Raw genomic sequence first — 19,159 nt, 5'->3', positions numbered from 1 at the left:
GCCACTTATTTTCCTTCTCTCTCCTTGTCTCCACCTCAGGAATGTGACAAGTGCCCATGAAAAGAAGCAGAACCTGGTGGCCCTTCATGACCATGGGCACAACTGTGAACTACTGGCCATCAGGGGTGCAGAAATTAAAAGAAAAAGTTTGCAGTAGTTAAAAGTTCGTTTCTTAATGTGTGACATGATCTGTTAGATGTTCTTTATACAAGGTGTAGTAATACCTGTACTTAATGCATGTTTCTGTCCGTGTCTCCATGCACTTACCTTGGGAAACAGCACTGGCAGGTGTCTCTGCACGGAGGAGCACTACCTTCCGTCTCCCCAGTGTGACTTGTAAGGCATTCCAGGAATTGGATTCCAGAGCTTTCTATGCATTTATACCCACACCCACCCAGGCACACACACACACACACAAACACTAACGGTTTGACTATGAGCATCTTCTATTTGCTTTCTCTACTAAGTGTCCTGGGCATGTTCCTCTTGTTCAGTTCCCTGTTCTGCAGTTGTTCTGTGTTGCAAACCCCGACTACTCATTTACCCTGTATCAGTTACTGTTAGTTAATAAACAAAAATTTTTCTCAGTTGGTTGCTCCTCTCCTTCTTGTGCACAAACCCTGTTCACATGTGTGAGTAGTTCATTTGTACACATAAACAGAAGTGGAATTGCTTCACTAGCCAGTTTTGCTAAGTGGATAGAGCATTGTCCTGCAGAACAAAGTTTCCTGGGTTTGATTCTCACAAGGGAATGTACCTTGGTTGCAGGCTCCTCCCCGGCTCAGGCCCTGAATGGGGCTTGTGCAGGAGGCAACCAATCGATGTGTTTCCCTAACATCACTATTTCTCTCTGTCTTTTTCCTCTCTCTTCCACTTCTCTAAAAATCAATACATAAATATCCTCCGGTGGGGATTTTTTAAAAAAATAAGAAGTGGATTGCTACTTTAAAGGTTTCAGTCACTCAACAAACATATACAGGCCCTTGACAGATAACTGAATGCTGTCCCTGGTGCTGAGAAGACATCAGGGAATAAGAGCTTGAACTTCTTCTGGGGGATATTACCAGTTTTTATGTGTTGAAACCCTTGCCTTTACTAACTCTGTCAGATCTCAGGCTCAGGAGCTGGGATAGTCTATTGTGGAATGTGTGGGATGAGACAGAGGTGTTCTAGACTCTGTCCCAGAACTCAGGGGAAAAGATGTGGAATCATTTTCCCATGACTGGGACCTCCAGTGCAGAACATGCAGAGAGGGAGAGGCAGTGTCCTGGTGATAGTGTGGGCAGGGGAGGACACAGATGCACAGGGTGCGTGGGAGAGTGCCTGGCATACAGGCAAGGGAGACCCAGGACCCAGTGTGTGCTATCACAGCCATCGAAAGGAGAGCGTGCCAGGAAGGACGGTGTGAGGGGTCAGTATATCTAGGAGCTGAGGGCCCCCAAAAGTGGCTCAGCAGTGAGAGGAGAGTCCTGCCTGAGTCAGTGAGGATGCTGCTCCTTTACCCTAATATAGTGCTGCGTTCCTCAAATTCAATATTCTCCCACTCATAGGCATATATCCTAAGAAACTGCAAACACCAATAAGAAAGGATATATGCACCCCTATGTTCATAGCAGCACAATTTACAATAGCAAAGATTTGGAAACAGCCTAGGTGCCCGTCAGCAGATGACTGGATCAGAAAACTATGGTACATCTACACAAGGGAATACTATGCTGCCATAAAAAGAAGGAATTCCTACCATTTGCAGCAACCTGGATGGAATTGGAGAACATCATGCTAAGTGCAATAAGCCAGTCCATGAAAGAAAAATACCACATGATCTCACTCATCTATGGATAATAAAGAAAATTATAAGCTGTTGAACAAAAAGATAGATACAGAGACAGCAAAGCATCAAACAGAAGGTCAAATTACAGCGGGAAGATTAGGGAGAGGTGGGGGAGATAAGAGATCAACCAAAGGACTTGTGTGCAAGCATATAAGCATAACCAATGGACACAAAACTCTGGGGGGTGAGGGCATGTATGGTAGTGGGGTGGGGGGGCTCTGGTAAGATATGTACACATATAATACCTTAATAAAAAATGAGAAAAATTCAATATTCTGATATTAGCCATTGAGTACATTCTTGTCCATGTGAAAACAGAAGAGAATCCCCAAAGTAGATCCTGAAAGATTTCATTTCTCTGCCCCCCTGGGAAGATGGACCTACCAAATGGATGCCCAGCAAGGGAGACAAGTGCAGGAAAGGACGACTTGGAAACACGTTGCCGTCATGAGAGGGAATAACTGGCCTTTGGTCCCAAGGTAGATAATGCTTTCCTCCTCCCCCTGCTCCATGAGGCAGATCCAGATTTTGAGATGTCAGGAGACTAGGGTTTTGCCCACACCCAGAAATCACCCTGTACATGGCTCCAAGCCCACCCACCCCCCACTATCTTTCTCCCCCATAAAGCCTGATGTCCCATGTGGATGCATATGCTGTTCTGATGACGTCCTAAATGACTATTTATACCCTCCTGTCTGTTTTGTTTGTGTTTCAATCATTTTTAGGCTGGGTCTATAGCTAATCCCTATTCCTCGCAGAGAATTAGAAAATGCAGGGATGTGTGACAAAGAGCAGAACATGCATCACAAGAGGAGCCTTCTGAGCTTTCTTCACCAAGACCCACAATACACAACACATTTCGCAGTGACTCTAAGCCAAATGCTCCATGAACCCATACTGACCCTTTGCACATGTGATACAGCCTGGTATTTTTATTCTGTTCTAGGATGCGCTATGTTATTCCATTGTCATTCATTAAAGACATGAAATTCTGCTCCAGTGACACACAACATTCCATTGGCCTGTTCATGAGTTACAACCTGCGACTTGGAAAGCCCTTTTACATGGTCCCTGTGTGTGTACCAGGTGACTCCCTGCTCTGAGTTCTGTAGCGAAGGGGATGCTTTCTCAGGCCTGAGTCTCTTGGCAGATAAAGATTGTCTGTGGACTCAGGGCCTCCAGACTGGACAGCACGATGTTCAGGCTTCATAGAACCCTGTTGGTCCCGCTAAGGGACCTGCAGGTCTGGCTGCCCAGTGAGAATGCCCAACATGGCACCTTGTGGGTTCAGTTGTCTGTGTCTGGAGCAGGCTCAGGGTGGTTACGTGGTTCAGTGTATAGCAACTTCTTGGTCCCACGAGAATGATCTCCAGCAGGGGGGCCTGGAAGCAGTGCAGCAGCCTTACAGGTGAGACAGAGCTCCCTCCACCACTGTCCATAACCAATGGTCCTTGCAAGAACCCTTGGTCCCAGAGAGTTCCCTCAAATCCCAGAGAGCGCTCCAGGTTTCACAGACTTCTCTATGTGGTCTCTCACTTGCTTGTTTTACAGAAGCTGTTCTAGTGGCACAACATTGCATTTTAGGTGTAATTACTCTAAATGAAGGATATATTCCCTTTCCTTGTGAAAAGCAGAAAGTTCAGCATCCTCCTATACCTCCTGGATGGATCATCACCTACACAAGACAGTCTTTAAGATTGCTATATTGCTCTGGTTGGTTTGGTTCAGTGGATAAAGCATTGGCCTGTGAACTGAAGGCTCCCGGGTTCCATTCCAGTCAAGGGCACATTCTCCTGTATGGGGCATGAAAAGGCAGCCAAACAATGATTCTCTTTCGTCATTGATGTTTCTATCTCTCTCTCCCTCTATCTTCCTCTCTGAAATCAATAAAATAAAACAAAACAAAAATAAAAACATGTCACAAATGAAAGAACAGAAGAAATCCCCAGAAAGAGAAACATATGTAATGGAAGCAAGTAAACTACTAGATACAGAATTTAAAACAATGCTTATAATGTTGCTCAAGGATCTTAATGAGTGCTTCAAGGGGCTCAAAGAGAAATTCAGGGGACTTAGTGAGACTTTCAAGGACCTTAGTAAAAATTACAAAGACGTTAAAAAGGACTAATCAAATATCAAGCATACCCTAGCTGAAATGAAGAATGGTTTACAGGGAATCAACTGTAGAGTATAGCATTCTGAGAATGAAAAAAAACAATTTGGAATATGAAGAAGCAAAAAAAAAAAAAGAAAAGAAAACAATCAGAAGAGCAAAAATTAAAAAATCCAAAAATATGAAGATAGTCCAAGGAGCCTCTGGGTCAACTTCAAGCATGCCAACGTTCATATTATGGGGGTGCCAGCAGGAGAAGACAGAGAGCAAGATATTGAAAATCTGTTTAAATCATTAATGACAGAAAATGTCTCTTACCTGTTGAAAAAATAGAGCTACAATTTCAAGAAGTCCAGAGTCCAAAACAAGAGGAATCCCAAGAGGCTCACACCAAAACGCATCATAATTAAAATGCCAAGGCTTAAAGACAAAGAATATTAAAAGCAGCAAGAGAAAAGCAGTTATTTACCTACAAGGCAGCACTCATACTACTGTCAACTGGTTTCTCAACAAAAACTTTGCAGGCCAAACGGGAGTGGCAAGTAATATTCTAAGTAATGAATAAATAGCAAGCACCTACAACCAAGATTACTCTACCCAGCAAAGCTACCACTTAGAATTGAAGATCATATAAAGAGCTTCTCAGACAACAAAAAACTAAAGGAGTTCATCTCCACCCAACCAGTATTACATGAAATATTGAAGGGTATTCCTGAAGAAGAAGAAGAAGAAGAAGAAGAAGAAGAAGAAGAAGAAGAAGAAGAAGGAGGAGGAGGAGGAGGAGGAGGAGGAGGAGGAGGAGGAGGAGGAGGAGGAGAAAGTTGATCAATAAAATGGCAATAAATACATATCTATCAACAATTGAATCTAAAAACCAAATTAAATTTGTCATTAGAAAAAGGAATCTAATGACAAAATAAACTGATGGAATAAATAGAACCAAAAGCATGGAAACATGTAACATACTGATGAATATCAGAGGGAAGGGGTTGGGGTGAGGGCAGGAAGAGATTAACAAAAGGTTTTATATGTATACATGCATGACCTATAGATACAGATAATTGGGAAATGAAGGTCTGGAGTGAGGCTGGAATTGGGTGGAGAGAACAATGGGAAGAAAAGGGGGACATCTGTAATACTATTAACAGTAAAGATTTTTTTTTTAAACTAAACAACAGCACTAGCCAAATGGTTCAGTTGGTTGGAAGGTTGTTCTGTACATGCATAATGCTTTGGGGTCTGATCCCTGGACCAGCAAACACACACACACACACACACACACACACACGCACCGTTTGATGTTTCTCCCTCATGTTGATGTTTCTCTCTCCCCCACTCCCTATCACTCTATCTCCCATCCTATCTCTATAACAAAAAAATCAATAACTATATCTTCGGGTGAGGTATTTTAAAAAAGCACATTTAAAATTTTTTAATTACAAAAGTAAAATTAAATACATATCATAAAAAGGGAAACAGCTTACTGGTACACATAGCAGAGTGTAGGACTCAGCCTGAAGGGAAAGGGAACAACTGAGCATGCCCACTGACGGAACGTGGAGCAGCCAACTGCGGCTGCGCTGGGCCACCTTGCTGCAGGCGGGAAATCGTCCTCGGCAGCCATCTTGGAAGACGTTCCAGACTCCGGAGCCTGGCCTCACCCACTCTCTCCGGCCTCCGTGACCACTGACTCCGCCCGCCTCCAGGCGCCAGGTCAGCCTCACGGACCGGTAAGGGTAGCGGAAGGTCCTCGCGATGGCATTGCGGGTCCCGTCCTCCGGACCGAGCCTCGCCACCGCTTCACTCCGCGGTGCCTTCTCTCGGCCGGGCCTGGACAGAGGAGGGGGAGGGGCGGCCCGGAGAAACGGGGGGGCCTCTACATTGCTCAGGAGGGCGGGTCTCGGCTGTGCCCCCAGGATGCGGGCGGTCATCGCACTGAGGGGTCTGTGAGGGCCCTGGCAGGTTGCTTTGGGCAGAGGAAACTAAACCGCCGTCCGTCGTCCGGAGCCGCCATGACTGCTCCTCCTCCGGGAAGCCGGACCCCCGCAGCCTGAGCAGCCCCCAAGGCAGACCGGCCCTCGGGGGCTCCGCCAGAGGGGAGCCGCCCCACAGGGGCTCCTGTCCGGCCTCCTGGGGCCGAGCGGCAGCTGTTTCCTCCCGTCCCGGCTCCATAGTGGAGTGGTGACCATGTCCACGCAGAGGCCTTGGTACTGGGGTCCGGTGCGCGGTCCGGGTGGGACGCTCAGGCCACCTAGCAGGGCCCATATCTCCAGCTCGCCCTGCCCCACAGTCACTGCCACGTCACTGACTATTCCGGTGCGGTGCCTTCGCCCGTGGCTGCTCAGTCCGTCCTTCTCCTCCTCCTCCTCCTCCCACCCCCCTCCCGCTGGCCACCACGGTGTGTTCTCCGGGCCCACGAGGCCGCTTCTGGTCTTGGTCACTGCTGTGTTCTCTGCAGCTCGCGTGCCCGTGAGAGCATGTGGCTCTGTCCTCCCGGGACTAAGCTCGCTCTGCACGATCCCTCTACGTCTGTCCTGCGGTCCCAAACGGCGAGGTTTCCTTCCTTTGTGGCCGAGTCCGTCCGCGGCAGACGGGCGCCCTGTGCTTCATCCACCGCCTATTGATGGGCACGCGGGGGAGAGCGGCCGTCCTCTTGGCCTGGGAAACCCTCCCGAGGGACCCCCAGTGCCCTCACTCAGGGGAGCACGGGGTCGCTACCCTGAGCCCCTCCCTGCTCGGCAGGGTGATGTACATGTAAATGGTCCTGTGGTCTCAGAGAGTCCAGCTCTCCTGGCCCTCACGATTTCCAAAGGACCTGGGACTGGCCTCCAACTCACTCCCAGGAGCAGTCTTCATTTACTTTCAGCAGGAAAACCCCACCTCCCTTTGCCTCAGTGTCCACACCACGTGATCCCTGGGCTTCCCTCCCACACCTTCTGGTGCAAAACACACCCTCAGGAACACAGCGCCCTCAGTTGCTGCCTACACAGCAGGGGCTTGTTATCTTTCCTTCAGGAAGCACATTCCAGACAAACCACCGACCAGCAACAGTGACCAAGCCCCCTCCAAGCCGCGGATCCTTGGATCATGCCCCCAGGAAACCTGTCCTCCCCACCAGTTCCTCTCCCAGAGCCCTCGGCCCTTTTCTCTTCTGACCACCCCATGTCCTCCCTCAGGGACCAATAAGGCAGGACGGAGGACAGAGAATATATTTTTATTGCTCACCCTATTACGGATGTCCCACATTTCCCCCACTATGTCCCCCTCCACCCAGTCCCCCCCTCTCTGCTCCCCTGGCCTTCACCACACTGATGCCCATGACCATGTGCTATGCATGTATGTTCCATGGTTACTCTCTTCAGCTTCTTTATCCAGTCCCAAGCGTCCCACCTCCCCTCTGGCCTTTGTCAGTATTTTCCATGGATCCATGCCTCTGGTTCTACGTTGTTCATCAGTATATTTTGGACATTAGATTCCACATGTAAGTGAGATCATGTGGAATTTGTATGTCTTTGACTGGCTTATTTTACTTACCATAATAATCACCAGGTCCATCCATGCTGTTGTAAAGGATAAGAGTTCCTTCTTTTTTACAGACATGAAGTATTTTACTGTTTAAACGTACCACAGCTTTTTTATCCACTCATCATCTGATGGGCCCTTGGGGTGTTTCTCCATCTTGGCTATGGTGCTATAAAAACAGGGGTGCAAATATTCCTTCTGATTGGTGTTTCTGGGTACGTAGGATATATTCCAAGAAGGTGGATCACTGGGTCAAATGGCAGCTTCACTTTTAAAGTTTTGAGGAAACTCCACACTGTTCTCCACAGTGGTTGTACCTGTCTGCATTCCCTCCAGCAGTGCACCAGGGTTCCCTTTTCTCCATATCCTCGCCAGCACTTGTTTGTTGTGTTACTGATGGTAGCCATTCTGGCAGGAGTGCGGTTATAGCTCATTGTAGCAAAAGCAGAATCTTAATTCCAGGACACTCTGAGTTTGACCCTGCCTCAGGGCTTCATCCCCACAGGACCTTGGGCTGGGTGACCTCAGAGACTCCGTTGTATCCCTTCAAGATCACAGCACGCCCAGAGGCATGAGCAGAGACGGCTCCTTGGACAACAACCCCATGGAGGACTCCCAGGATTCAGAGGAGACATGCCAGGTGAGGAGCCTGGGGCGTATCAAGAAGTGACTGGGCACAGAGCAGGGTGACTACATTTCTGAGGACATGAGGTCAGAGGTAGTGAGGACAGCGAGCAGCGTTCCAGGTTGGGGGGAGATCCCGAGCCTCAGGAGCTTCCCACCCTCAAGCAGAACTTGCATAGCATCCCTGAGGAAAACAAGGCCTGTGACTTTGGCTGCACTTGGTGACTCTCAGTCCATTCTGGAAGGTGGGAGGAGAGCCCACCAGCAGTATGAAACACCTGCTGCATGCAGGGCAGAGGCTGAGCCTTGTTACCCGTGTTCTCTCAGTTCCCTGTAACATCAACCAGTGTCCAGGTCCAGCACTGGTTCTGCAGCGCAGTAAGATGGCAGGCTAAAGGGCAAACATTTTCACCTGAGCGGCTGCAGGGATTCATTTATTTCTTCTTTTCCTACCAATTCAAGGAGGTTCGTAAATGCTTCACTGAAGAAGAGTGGACAAAAATGGAAACTGCAGATAAATTATCATATGTGTACATGAAGAAAAGATACGAGTTCATGACTGCTCTAGGTAACAATAGACTGACCTGGGTACCCAAGACTTTCCCTTTACATATCATGGCTTCTTCTTAGGCTCAACTAAATCTATCCCATTTCATTTGTGCAGAGAGAAATCCCTGGGCAGCTTCAGAACCTTCTTTTCTATTGTAACCTGAACAGGGCTCTAGATCAGGAGTGGCCACAGAGATGCTCAGACCTGGACCCTGCATTTTCACTCCCACTGGCCCTTGTCCCACCTGAACCTCATGACCTTTCCAGTCCCTGCTGTCTCCCTGCATCCACCCTCCTCAGGTTGTTTCTTCAGCAACAAATATTTTGCTTCTCCTAGGTCTCATGGCCGTTGACCCAACTAGCATGCATCCTAATAATGAAACCCCAAAATCTCCTGACCATGGTTTAGATGAAACTCAGAACCCTGGGAGTCATGGTAAGTGACAGGAACGTGGTGGAAATTATCGCTGAAGCCCAATTTATTGGGGTCCAGCTGCTCAGAAAAGGTTTTCAGGGGGAATCACTGGCGAGTAAAGAATGTTGGATGCAGAAGGTAAAGTACAGTCAGTTCAGTGGTGATTCGTAGATAATCCTAAAACATGCAAAGGAACAACATATGTTTTTATATATCACTGGGAAATGTATAAAAACCTGAATGTGAATAAAACTCATCAAATTCAGGAGTCAAGAAGTGCAGAAAGAGGAACATCAGGGATCGGTGAGGGCTGCATGGATGCCGTCAGCTGTGACGTATTCCCCGTGTTTTGTTGTGTTTTGGATGAAGGATCTCAGAACCATGTAAAGCAGATGTGCAATCACGTTGTCATCTGACTAGGCCCGGTGGCAGATGGGCACATGTTTCTCATAAAGTCTTCGGTAGTTTTCTGGAGTTTGAAACATTTCTTTATTTAAAGGAGTTAATATTCTTATATTCTTGCTGCACACCCTCATGAGACACAGGGAAATTTTTAAAAATATATTTTATTGATTTTGTACAGAGAGGAAGGGAGAAGGATAGAGAGTTAGAAACATCGATGAGAAAGAAACATCTATCAGCTGCCTTCTGCACACTCCCTACTGGGTATGTGCCCACTAGCAAGTTACATGCCCTTGATCGGAATTAAACGCGGGACCCTTGAGCCCGCAGTCCAACGCTCTTGCCACTGAGCTAATCCGGTCAGGGCCACAGGAAAATTTTTATTAAAGTCTAAATCCTCCAAAAACATTCCAAGACAATTTTAGAACAGCATTGGGATAGCTCAAGATAAACATCTTTAGAGACAAAATGACTAAGGTGTTTTGTAATGATACTCACCTGTTTTCCTGAGCTTTACCAAACAGCATGGTCTTCTCAGTCCTAACTGAACCTGATTCTATAAATTGACTTTGGGAGAGCGTTCGAGATAGCAATGCCACACACACACTGAGGTTTCCTAGTGGTCAGTGAGCAGCGGCCCCACGGGGTGAAAGAAGCCCCAGATTCAAAAAATCTGAGCCTAGTGAGCAGTGTGCGTACTCACTGTGAAGAGGGTGGGTATGTTCACTTGCTCTTCCACTTGGATAGCCTCGTTGCAAGAAGACAGGGTCAGAACGCTCACACTGTCTCCAATAGACCTACGACTCCCAGCTCCACAGGCCCTGTTCCACACGCTCCCAAAATCAATGCCGGGGCTGAAAACCCAGTACACAGTTTTTGCCATTAGAGGAGGCTTTTTATACTGAAAGCCTTGCAGAACCGCTGCGCTAAATCATATCTGGTTCATCACACAGTGAACGACTTCATTCGGGTATAATTGACGTACTATAAAATTCACCCGTTTTGAGTATACCGTGGTTCCTAATTGCCACACATCGTTTAGTGGATACAGTTCAAGTTCCCAACAAATCAATTTAATTCTTTGGGGAAAATGTAAGAAGTATGTCTTGGAATAGGATGAGACAGTGGTGGAGTTTAGCTCCAGTTTTATAAACCATCAGAAAGAATGTTATGAATTAATCCTATGCTCAAACGTACAATCTATAGTAAAGATAATTCAGAAACCAGTCCCAAAATAACCCCTTGATGGTGAGTGGATTCATACCCTCTGCTGCAGATTTCCCTGGAACTTCAGGAGCCTCCCCGGATTTGGGGGACCTTTACCAGCACAGATCATCTCTACTTTATCACCTCCTTACGAACGAAGGTCCTCAGGAGGCTTCTAACGACGAACAGAGAAAAGACCTGAAGGTATCTCCCAGTTCTGAAGGTCCATAGATCCTTGCTCCCTGCACGGATGTAAATATGGGAGGAGTAGAATAGTGTGACGGCCGGTAACGTCTTTCATCTTCATAGTGATGCCGGATATTATTTGAAGCACTTTAGATGGATTAATTTACTTAAGCCATAAGAAACCATTTATGACTAGTGTTACTGTTATTATATCCAAAATAATTGTGTGGATATTAATAACAATGATAGCACATAATAATGTTAATAATGAAGAAGCTGGGTTGCAGAGATGCTACATAATTTCCCGGAGACCACAGAGGCAGTGTCAGTAGTACAATCCAAAGCCCCAGCCCATTCCTAAGCTCCTAAAGCTTTTCATATGTTTATGAAGTTCAGGTTCTCTTCATAGGGGTTTTACACATGCCAGGCCCCACCACCCTCCCTCCCGCTGCCCCCATGCTGCTGATCCTTCCATTTAACACATCCACTCTCCCAACAGGAAGTACCAGCCCTCTTTCCTGTCACAGGGCCACTCTCCATATCTGAGGAGCCCCTTAGACTGTGAGTCCCTCACTACCATGAGCTCCTTCAGGCCTTATCTGCGCCTGAGGCAACTCTGAAGCTTCAGTCCCAGCCCAGGGAGCCTAAGAGGCGCCCAAACTTTTATTGAATACTTGATTCCACAATTGCAGATTAAGCTAGTTGAGGTGGTAAAGGGATCTAGGGGTTGGTTACCAGTGTGGAGACAGTTGAGAACAGAATTGAAAGATCACAAGAGAAAGCATTTATTTCCATTGGTTGCACACAAACCACTTTCACTTCCCTTGTTTACATTTCTTGTTCACTCTTTCCGAAGGAAGGAGCCCAATGAAAAGTACATTAAAGCTGAGGGCCGTGACACCACCGGACACCAGCAGAGTTGATGTGGGAACCACCTCCCTAATTCCACTATACTAGCCAATGGTGGTGCAGGGTGGGACAGTAGGTCACATCTGGCACTACTTTCTTGTCTGTGTATCATAATTTCGGTCACATTCCTTTCCTTCCCCCGTCCCCATATTAACCGCCCCACACCATTTTCAAGCAGTATTTTGTCCCCTCCAAACACTTTTTAAAATTTTACCTTTATTGTAAAACTATTACAGATGCCCCACCTTTTCCCCCTAATGAGCCCTCCTTCCTATTATCCCCTCCCCAGGCCTTCATCGAACTATTGTCTATGCATATATGCATATAAGTTCCCCTTAATCTCTACTCACCCCCCTTCCTGCTGCGATTCCTCAGTCTGTGCCATACTTCCATGTCTCTGGACCTCTTTTGTGAGTCAATTTATTTTGTTCATTAGATTCCACATATAAGGGAGATCATGTGATACTTGTCTTTCTCTGACTGGTTCATTTTGCTTAGCATAACATTCTCCAGGTCCCTCCATGCAGTCTCAAAGGGTAAGAGATTCTTATTTTTTACAGCTGCATAATATGCCATTGTGTAAATATACCACTGATTTTTTTGTTTTATCCACTCATCTACTGATGGTCACTTGGGCTGTTTCCAGATCTTAGCTATTGTAATTAATGCTGTTATGAACATAGGGGTGCGTAAATTCTTTCTGATTGGAATTTCAGAATTCTTAGGGTATATTCCTAGAAGGGGGATCACTGGCAGTTCCATTTTTAATTTTCGAGGAAACTCCATACTGGTTTTTTTAAAATATATTTTTATTGATTTTTTACAGAGAGGAAGAGAGAGGGATAGAGAGTTAGAAACATCGATGAGAGAGAAACATCGATCAGCTGCCTCCTGCACACCCCCTACTGGGGATGTGCCCGCAACCAAGGTACATGCCCTTGACCGGAATCAAACCTGGGACCCTTGAGTCCGCAGGCCGACGCTCTATCCACTGAGCCAAACCGGTTCTGGCTCCATGCTGTTTTTCATAGTGGCTGTACCAGTCTGCATTCCAACCAGCAGCGTACTAGGGTCCCCTTTTCTCCACATCCTCACTAACACTTATTGTTTATTGATTTCTTTGATGGTAGCAATTCTGGCAAGTGTGAGGTGAAACCTGATTGTTGATTTAATTTGTGTCCGTCTTATGATTAGTGACTTAGCATTTTTTCATATGTCTCTTGGCCATCTGTATATCCTCTATGGAGAAGTGTCTCTTTATGTACTTTGCCCATTTTTAAAAATATATTTCATTGATTTAATAGAGGAAGGGAGAGGGAGAAAGAGATAGAAACATCAATGATGAGAGAGAATCATTGATCAGGTGCCTCCTGTACACCTCCACTGGGGATTGAGCCCACAAACGGGACATGTGCCCTGACTGGAAATCAACCCTTGACCTCCTGGTTCATAGGTCGACACTCAACCACGCCAGCTGGTTTCCTTTTTAAATTGTATTGTCTTCCCTTTGTTAAATTGTATGAGTTCTTTATATATTTTAGAAATTAAGCCCTTATCAGATATACATATTGGCAAATATGTATGTGTATAGGTTGATGGTTTGCTTTGTTGTGAAAAAAACTACATTTACTATCCCAGCAGGAGTCTATTCCTTTATATATGGTCACCTATATTGGATAGAATCTCTTCATTGCTTTCCACACACACACTTACATAGAGACTTCTGCTATTTGCCAGCATATTGGTCTGGAAATAGCAGGAAGCCAAGTGTGTTAGTCCTCAAAACACCCTCATTTAGGCCATTTCTTTTCCTTCTAACTGCCCAGGTTCCTCACCATTGAGGTACCAGCCATATAATCCCCCAGAGTTGTAGAGAATGTTCATTAAAATACCGCCCGTGAAGACACTATACTCTTTAAGTGCCAGAGAAATGCCTCTGATTGTGTTTGTACGTGACCTTCACATGATAAAGGTGGAGCCCGTGGAAGAAGCACCACCAGTAACACCAGACTCAGAGCCAGCTCCGAAACAACTCTGCTCCCCAGGAAACGGGAAGGCCTCTGGTCAGCAGAGGAAGAAGCCTGGTAAGGGGCGGGTGGGGAAACAACTCCTCTGGCTTCACTGGTATGGGAGCTGGGTCCTGAACAGGCCTACGTCCAGATTGGACTTTGCAGCTTGTTCCGCTCCCACTGAGACCTCAGAACAGGACTTCCAAAGTCACAGGTTGAATTATCATGGGCATAAAATTTGTGTTGCTGTGGGCAATTCCTTGAACTCCAGATTCTTATCCCATAAAGTGGAAATAAAGAATCAAATCTCATTAATTGTTTGAAAACATTAAATGAAATCTATAAGACTTACAACATGAAAGGTGCTCAATTAATTCCACCTGTATTACCTGGGCCCATGTCTTCCTCAAAGTTGTATCCACCACCCTCAGCTCAATGTCTGACATAAAATATGTCTTTAACAGTATGTGCTGAAAAGTCTAAATGACTGTTCTGCTAAGTAAAGAGGTTGGGAATCTAACCCATTGGAGGGCCCAGGAGCTGAAATTCAACCTGGCATTTGTTGTGTACTGGTTTGGTTGTACCATCTCAATATTGCTGAGCTAGAGGATGTGGACAACAGACCGAGTACAAGGCTCTTGGGCCATTGGGAGGGAGGAGAAACCTTCTTATATGACAAAATAAGGCCCAAAATGCTTACTCCACATAAACCAATAACTCTGTATCCCAGAATCCAGAAAAGAAGAGACTAATGCCTGGCTTGGCAGGCTGAGGGAAAGAAAGAACCATATTGTGTATGATGAGATCAGTGACCCAGAGGAAGATGACTAAGTACGTAAGTGGCCTTTCCTTCCAGCTCACACCACTGCAAAACACACTGTTCTCATAGTCTCACCTTGTCATTCCTTCCCAAAATTATTCCTTGACCAAGACCCTTGGAGTGCAGCATTGACACTAAATGACCAGGCTTGCCTCCCTCTTTCTACTCCCTGCTCTGTGTAGCCAGGGATCTCCCTACCCAGGATGCCCTGGGCCTCCCCTCTGGTCAGCTCCTGAACTATAGACCTCAGCTGCCTCTAGCCTAGGAACTCATACAACAGGAGAGAGTCCCTATTGCATGAGCGGAAGATTCAATTTGAGGAACGGTGGGCGGTGCGTGTACAGTATGAGGTGGGGAGGAATCTGAGTGCTCAGGGTCCTGCAGTCAGATGAGAGGTTGGGTATTAACTATCAGGCAAGGGGAGCTCACTGCCACTTATTTCCTTCTCTCTCCTTGTCTCCACCTCAGAGATGTGACAAGTGCCCATCAAAAGAAGCAGAACCTGGTGGCCCTTCATGACCATGGGCACGACTGTGAACTACTGGCCACCAGGGGTTCAACAATTAAAAGAAAGAGGTCGCAGTAGTTAAAAGTTCGTTTCTTAATGTGTGACATGATCTGTTAGATGTTCGTTATACAAGTTGTAGTAATACCTGTACTTAATGCATGTTTCTGTCCGTGTCTCCATGCACTTACCTTGGGAAACAGCACTGGCAAGTGTCTCTGCTCGGAGGAGCACTACCTTCCGTCTCCCCAGTGTGACTTGTAAGGCATTCCAGGAGTTGGATTCCAGAAGCTTTCTCTGCATTTACACCCACACCCACCCAGGCGCACACACACACCAACACACACAGACACACCCACAGACACACACAAGCACACACACACACACACACACACACACACACACACAGACACGCACACTAACGGTTTGACTATGAGCATCTTCTATTTGCTTTCTCTACTAAGTGTCCTGGGCATGTTCCTCTTGTTCTGTTCCCTGTTCTACAGTTGTTCTGTGTTGCAAACCCCGACTACTCATTTACCTTGTATCAGTTACTGTTAGTTAATAAACAAAAGTTTTTCTCAGTTGGTTGCTCCTCTTCTTCTAATGCACAAACCCTGTTCACATGTGTGAGTAGTTCATTTGTACACATAAACAGAAGTGGAATTGCTTCACTAGCCAGTTTTGCTAAGTGGATAGAGCATCGGCCTGCAGACCAAAGGTTCCTGGGTTTGATTCTCACAAGGGAATGTACCTTGGTTGCAGGCTCCTCCCCGGCCCAGGCCCTGGTTTTGGCTTGTGCAGGAGGCAACCAATCTATGTGTTTCCCTAACATCACTATTTCTCTCTGTCTTTTTCCTCTCTCTTCCACTTCTCTAAAAATCAATACATAAATATCCACGGGTGGGGATTTTTTTTAAAAAAATAAGAAGTGGATTTATACTTTAAAGGTTTCATTCATTCAACAAACACATACAGGCCCTTGACCGAGAACTGAATGCTGTCCCTGGTACTGAGAAGACATCAGGGAATAAGAAAAAAAAATGTCGTCCACATGAGCTTGACCTTCTGGGGGATATTAACAGTTTTTACGTGTTGAAACCCTTGCCTTTACTAACTCTGTCAGATCTCAGGCTCAGGGGCTGGGATATTCTATTGTGGAATGTGTGGGATGAGACAAAGGTGCTCTGGACTCTGTCCCAGAACTCAGGGGAAAAGATGTGGAATCATTTTCCCATGACTGGGACCTCCAGGGCAGAACATGCAGAGACGGAGAGGCAGTGTCCTGGTGATAGTGTGAGCAGGAGGGCACAGAGATGCACAGGGTGTGTGGGAGAGTGCCTGCCGTACAGGCAAGGGGGACCCAGGACCCAGTGTGTGCTATCACAGCCATCGAAAGGAGAGCGTGCCAGGAAGGACGGTGTGAGGGGTCAGTATATCTAGGAGCTGAGGGCCCCCAAAAGTGGCTCAGCAGTGAGAGGAGAGTCCTGCCTGAGTCAGTGAGAATGCTGCTCCTTTACCCTAATATAGTGCTGCGTTCCTCAAATTCAATATTCTCCCACTCATAGGCATATATCCTAAGAAACTGCAAACACCAATAAGAAAGGATATATGCACCCCTATGTTCATAGCAGCACAATTTACAATAGCAAAGATTTGGAAACAGCCTAGGTGCCCGTCAGCAGATGACTGGATCAGAAAACTATGGTACATCTACACAAGGGAATACTATGCTGCCATAAAAAGAAAGAATTCCTACCATTTGCAGCAACCTGGATGGAATTGGAGAACATCATGCTAAGTGCAATAAGCCAGTCCATGAAAGAAAAATACGATTTTGGAAAAAAAGATGGCGACCGGCAGGAAGGTAGGGAGAGAGAGAGTGTGAGTGAGGAACCCATAGAGGAGAGTGTAGATGTGTGTGGTGTGTGTGTGTGTATGAGATAGGGTCAGTTAGATTCTGCAGGTCTTCCAAGGGGCTCCCGAACAGGGCAGCCCTAGACGGCGGAGCCCCGCGCACAAAGCGGACACTTCTTGGCGGCTGGTGCGGACGCAGAGACCACGCCATCTTGAGAAACAGAGCTGCCTGAGACTCAGATCCTGGCTTCTGACACAAACCAGGACCCTGCAGCCACCGGGGACAGAGAACTGCTATCACAGCTTCAGACAAACAAACAACAAGAATCCAGACTTCCCGGCAGATTTCCGTGAGTCAAAGAGCCTATCCCCCTCCTCGCAGGCGCTGATAGCGCCATAGTAACTGATAGACCTGCCCCTCCCCCAAGCTGCTGAGCGCCCACAGCGCGCGGAAAGCGCCATAGTAACTGATAGACGCGCCCTTCGCCCTAGCTGCTCACAGGAGCGCGCACAGCGCGCACAGACAGCGCCATAGTAACTGATAGACCCGCCCCCGGCCCAAGCTGCCGAGCTTTGCGCAGGGACGCGCTCCCTCTTAGGGAATTTGGCGCGCGCTCGCGCACTGGACAGAAGCAGCTCCCCGTCGGGGAAATCTGTCAGTGCGCACAGAGGGCTCCCCTTCGGGGAATTTGGGGGAATTTGGCTCGCGGGTCACAGCTCCCCCTTCGGAGATTCTTAAGAGCCTGCACAGAGGGGCTTCCCTTTGGGGAATTTGGCGCGCAGGACGGACTCCGCCCCCCTTCTGGGACTTTGGGAGAGTGCACTGATCCGGCTCACCTTCAGGTTTTTAAGAAAGTGCGCTCTAGCCAGTTTGGCTCAGCAGAGAGAGCACACACAGGACGCAGCTCCACTTCAGGGAATTTGGCACGCCGGACACAGCTGCCTGGGATCCCTGACTCACAGCGCATTCACACTAAGAGCCAGCGACCCCAATTGTTGGTGCGTGCACACACAGGGACCCTGATTCTCAACGAGAAACCGCACAAGGCAACAGAGACTTTGACACTCGAGTCTTGGTGCAGACACAGGGAAACTCTGACTCCTGGCACATGCTAAGGATCTCATTCTCGGCACATACCAACAGTGTGGTGCAGACAGGGCCCCTGATTCTAAATGTGCACACGAGACCACACAGAACACTGGGGACACTGATCCTGGGCAAGTCTGGTTCCCACCAACCAAAGACAGCCACACGTCCTAGTGTCAGAGCACTTCAGTGAAACTAGGGTGGAGCGAAGTCCCCACAGCACACGGCCCAGGTCCACGCAAACAGAAGCTTAAGCTTTCTGGTAATAGCCAGAATGGGGAAACGAAATAACTCACAGAGGAAAGAAAATGTGGAGTCGCCAAGAAAGGAAATTAGTGAAAATGAAGCTTGCAACATGACCGAAAAGGAATTCAGAGTAATGGTCATGGAATTTATACATCGGATGGATGAGAAAATCAACAACTTATGCAAGAATCAGGAAGAAATGAAAAGTGATATAGCTACAATCAAAAACACCATGGAAAGTTTCAACAGTAGACTACAAGAAGCAGAGGACCGAATTAGTGAGTTAGAAGATCAGGTACAGAAACAAGCTCAAGCTGAACAGCAATTGGAGAAAAAAATTAAAAAGCAGGAGGAAAGCCTAAGGGAACTTCGGGACAACATGAAACGAAGTAACATGCGTATAATAGGGCTGCCAGAAGGACAAGAAGAGCAGCAGGGATTAGAAAATCTATTTGAAGAAATAATGACAGAAAACTTCCCGGATATGGGAAAGATAAAAGTTACGCAAGTAAAGAGAGTCCCAAGCAGGATCAACCCCAAAAGACCCACGCCAAGACATGTCATAATTTCAATGGCAAATATAAATGATAAAGAGAGAATCCTAAAGGCGGCAAGAGAGAGACAGAGAGTTACCTACAAAGGAACACCCATCAGATTGTCAAATGATTACTCATCAGAAACACAACAAGCTAGAAGTGAATGGAAGGAGGTATACAAAGTGTTGCAAAGCAAAGGACTGAATCCAAGAATACTATATCCAGCAAGACTATCAATCAAAATTGAAGGGGAAATCAGGAGCTTTGCAGACAAAAAAAGCCTCAGGGAGTTTATCACCACCAAACCAGCAATGCAAGAATTGCTAAAGGGAATACTGTAAA

At 46.8% G+C, this 19,159-nt stretch overlaps 1 protein-coding gene across 1 annotated transcript; it reads left to right on the top strand.

Moving 5' to 3' along the window:
- Nucleotides 1-8,037: 8,037 nt before the first annotated feature.
- Nucleotides 8,038-14,597, top strand: SSX4 (SSX family member 4; the record flags this gene model as incomplete). The annotated part of the gene is made up of 6 exons (XM_079764644.1): nt 8,038-8,106; nt 8,553-8,658; nt 8,977-9,075; nt 10,733-10,866; nt 13,730-13,841; nt 14,497-14,597. 6 exons carry the CDS (start codon nt 8,038-8,040, stop codon nt 14,595-14,597), a joined length of 621 nt encoding a protein of 206 aa, XP_079620770.1.
- Between the last annotated feature and the right edge of the window lie 4,562 nt (nt 14,598-19,159).

The sequence above is a fragment of the Cnephaeus nilssonii genome, assembly GCF_951640355.1.
Source record: "Cnephaeus nilssonii genome assembly, chromosome: X".
Lineage (NCBI taxonomy): Eukaryota > Metazoa > Chordata > Mammalia > Chiroptera > Vespertilionidae > Cnephaeus > Cnephaeus nilssonii.
Note: the sequence above shows the minus strand (reverse complement) of the source record. Positions and strands in the feature narration are given on the sequence as shown.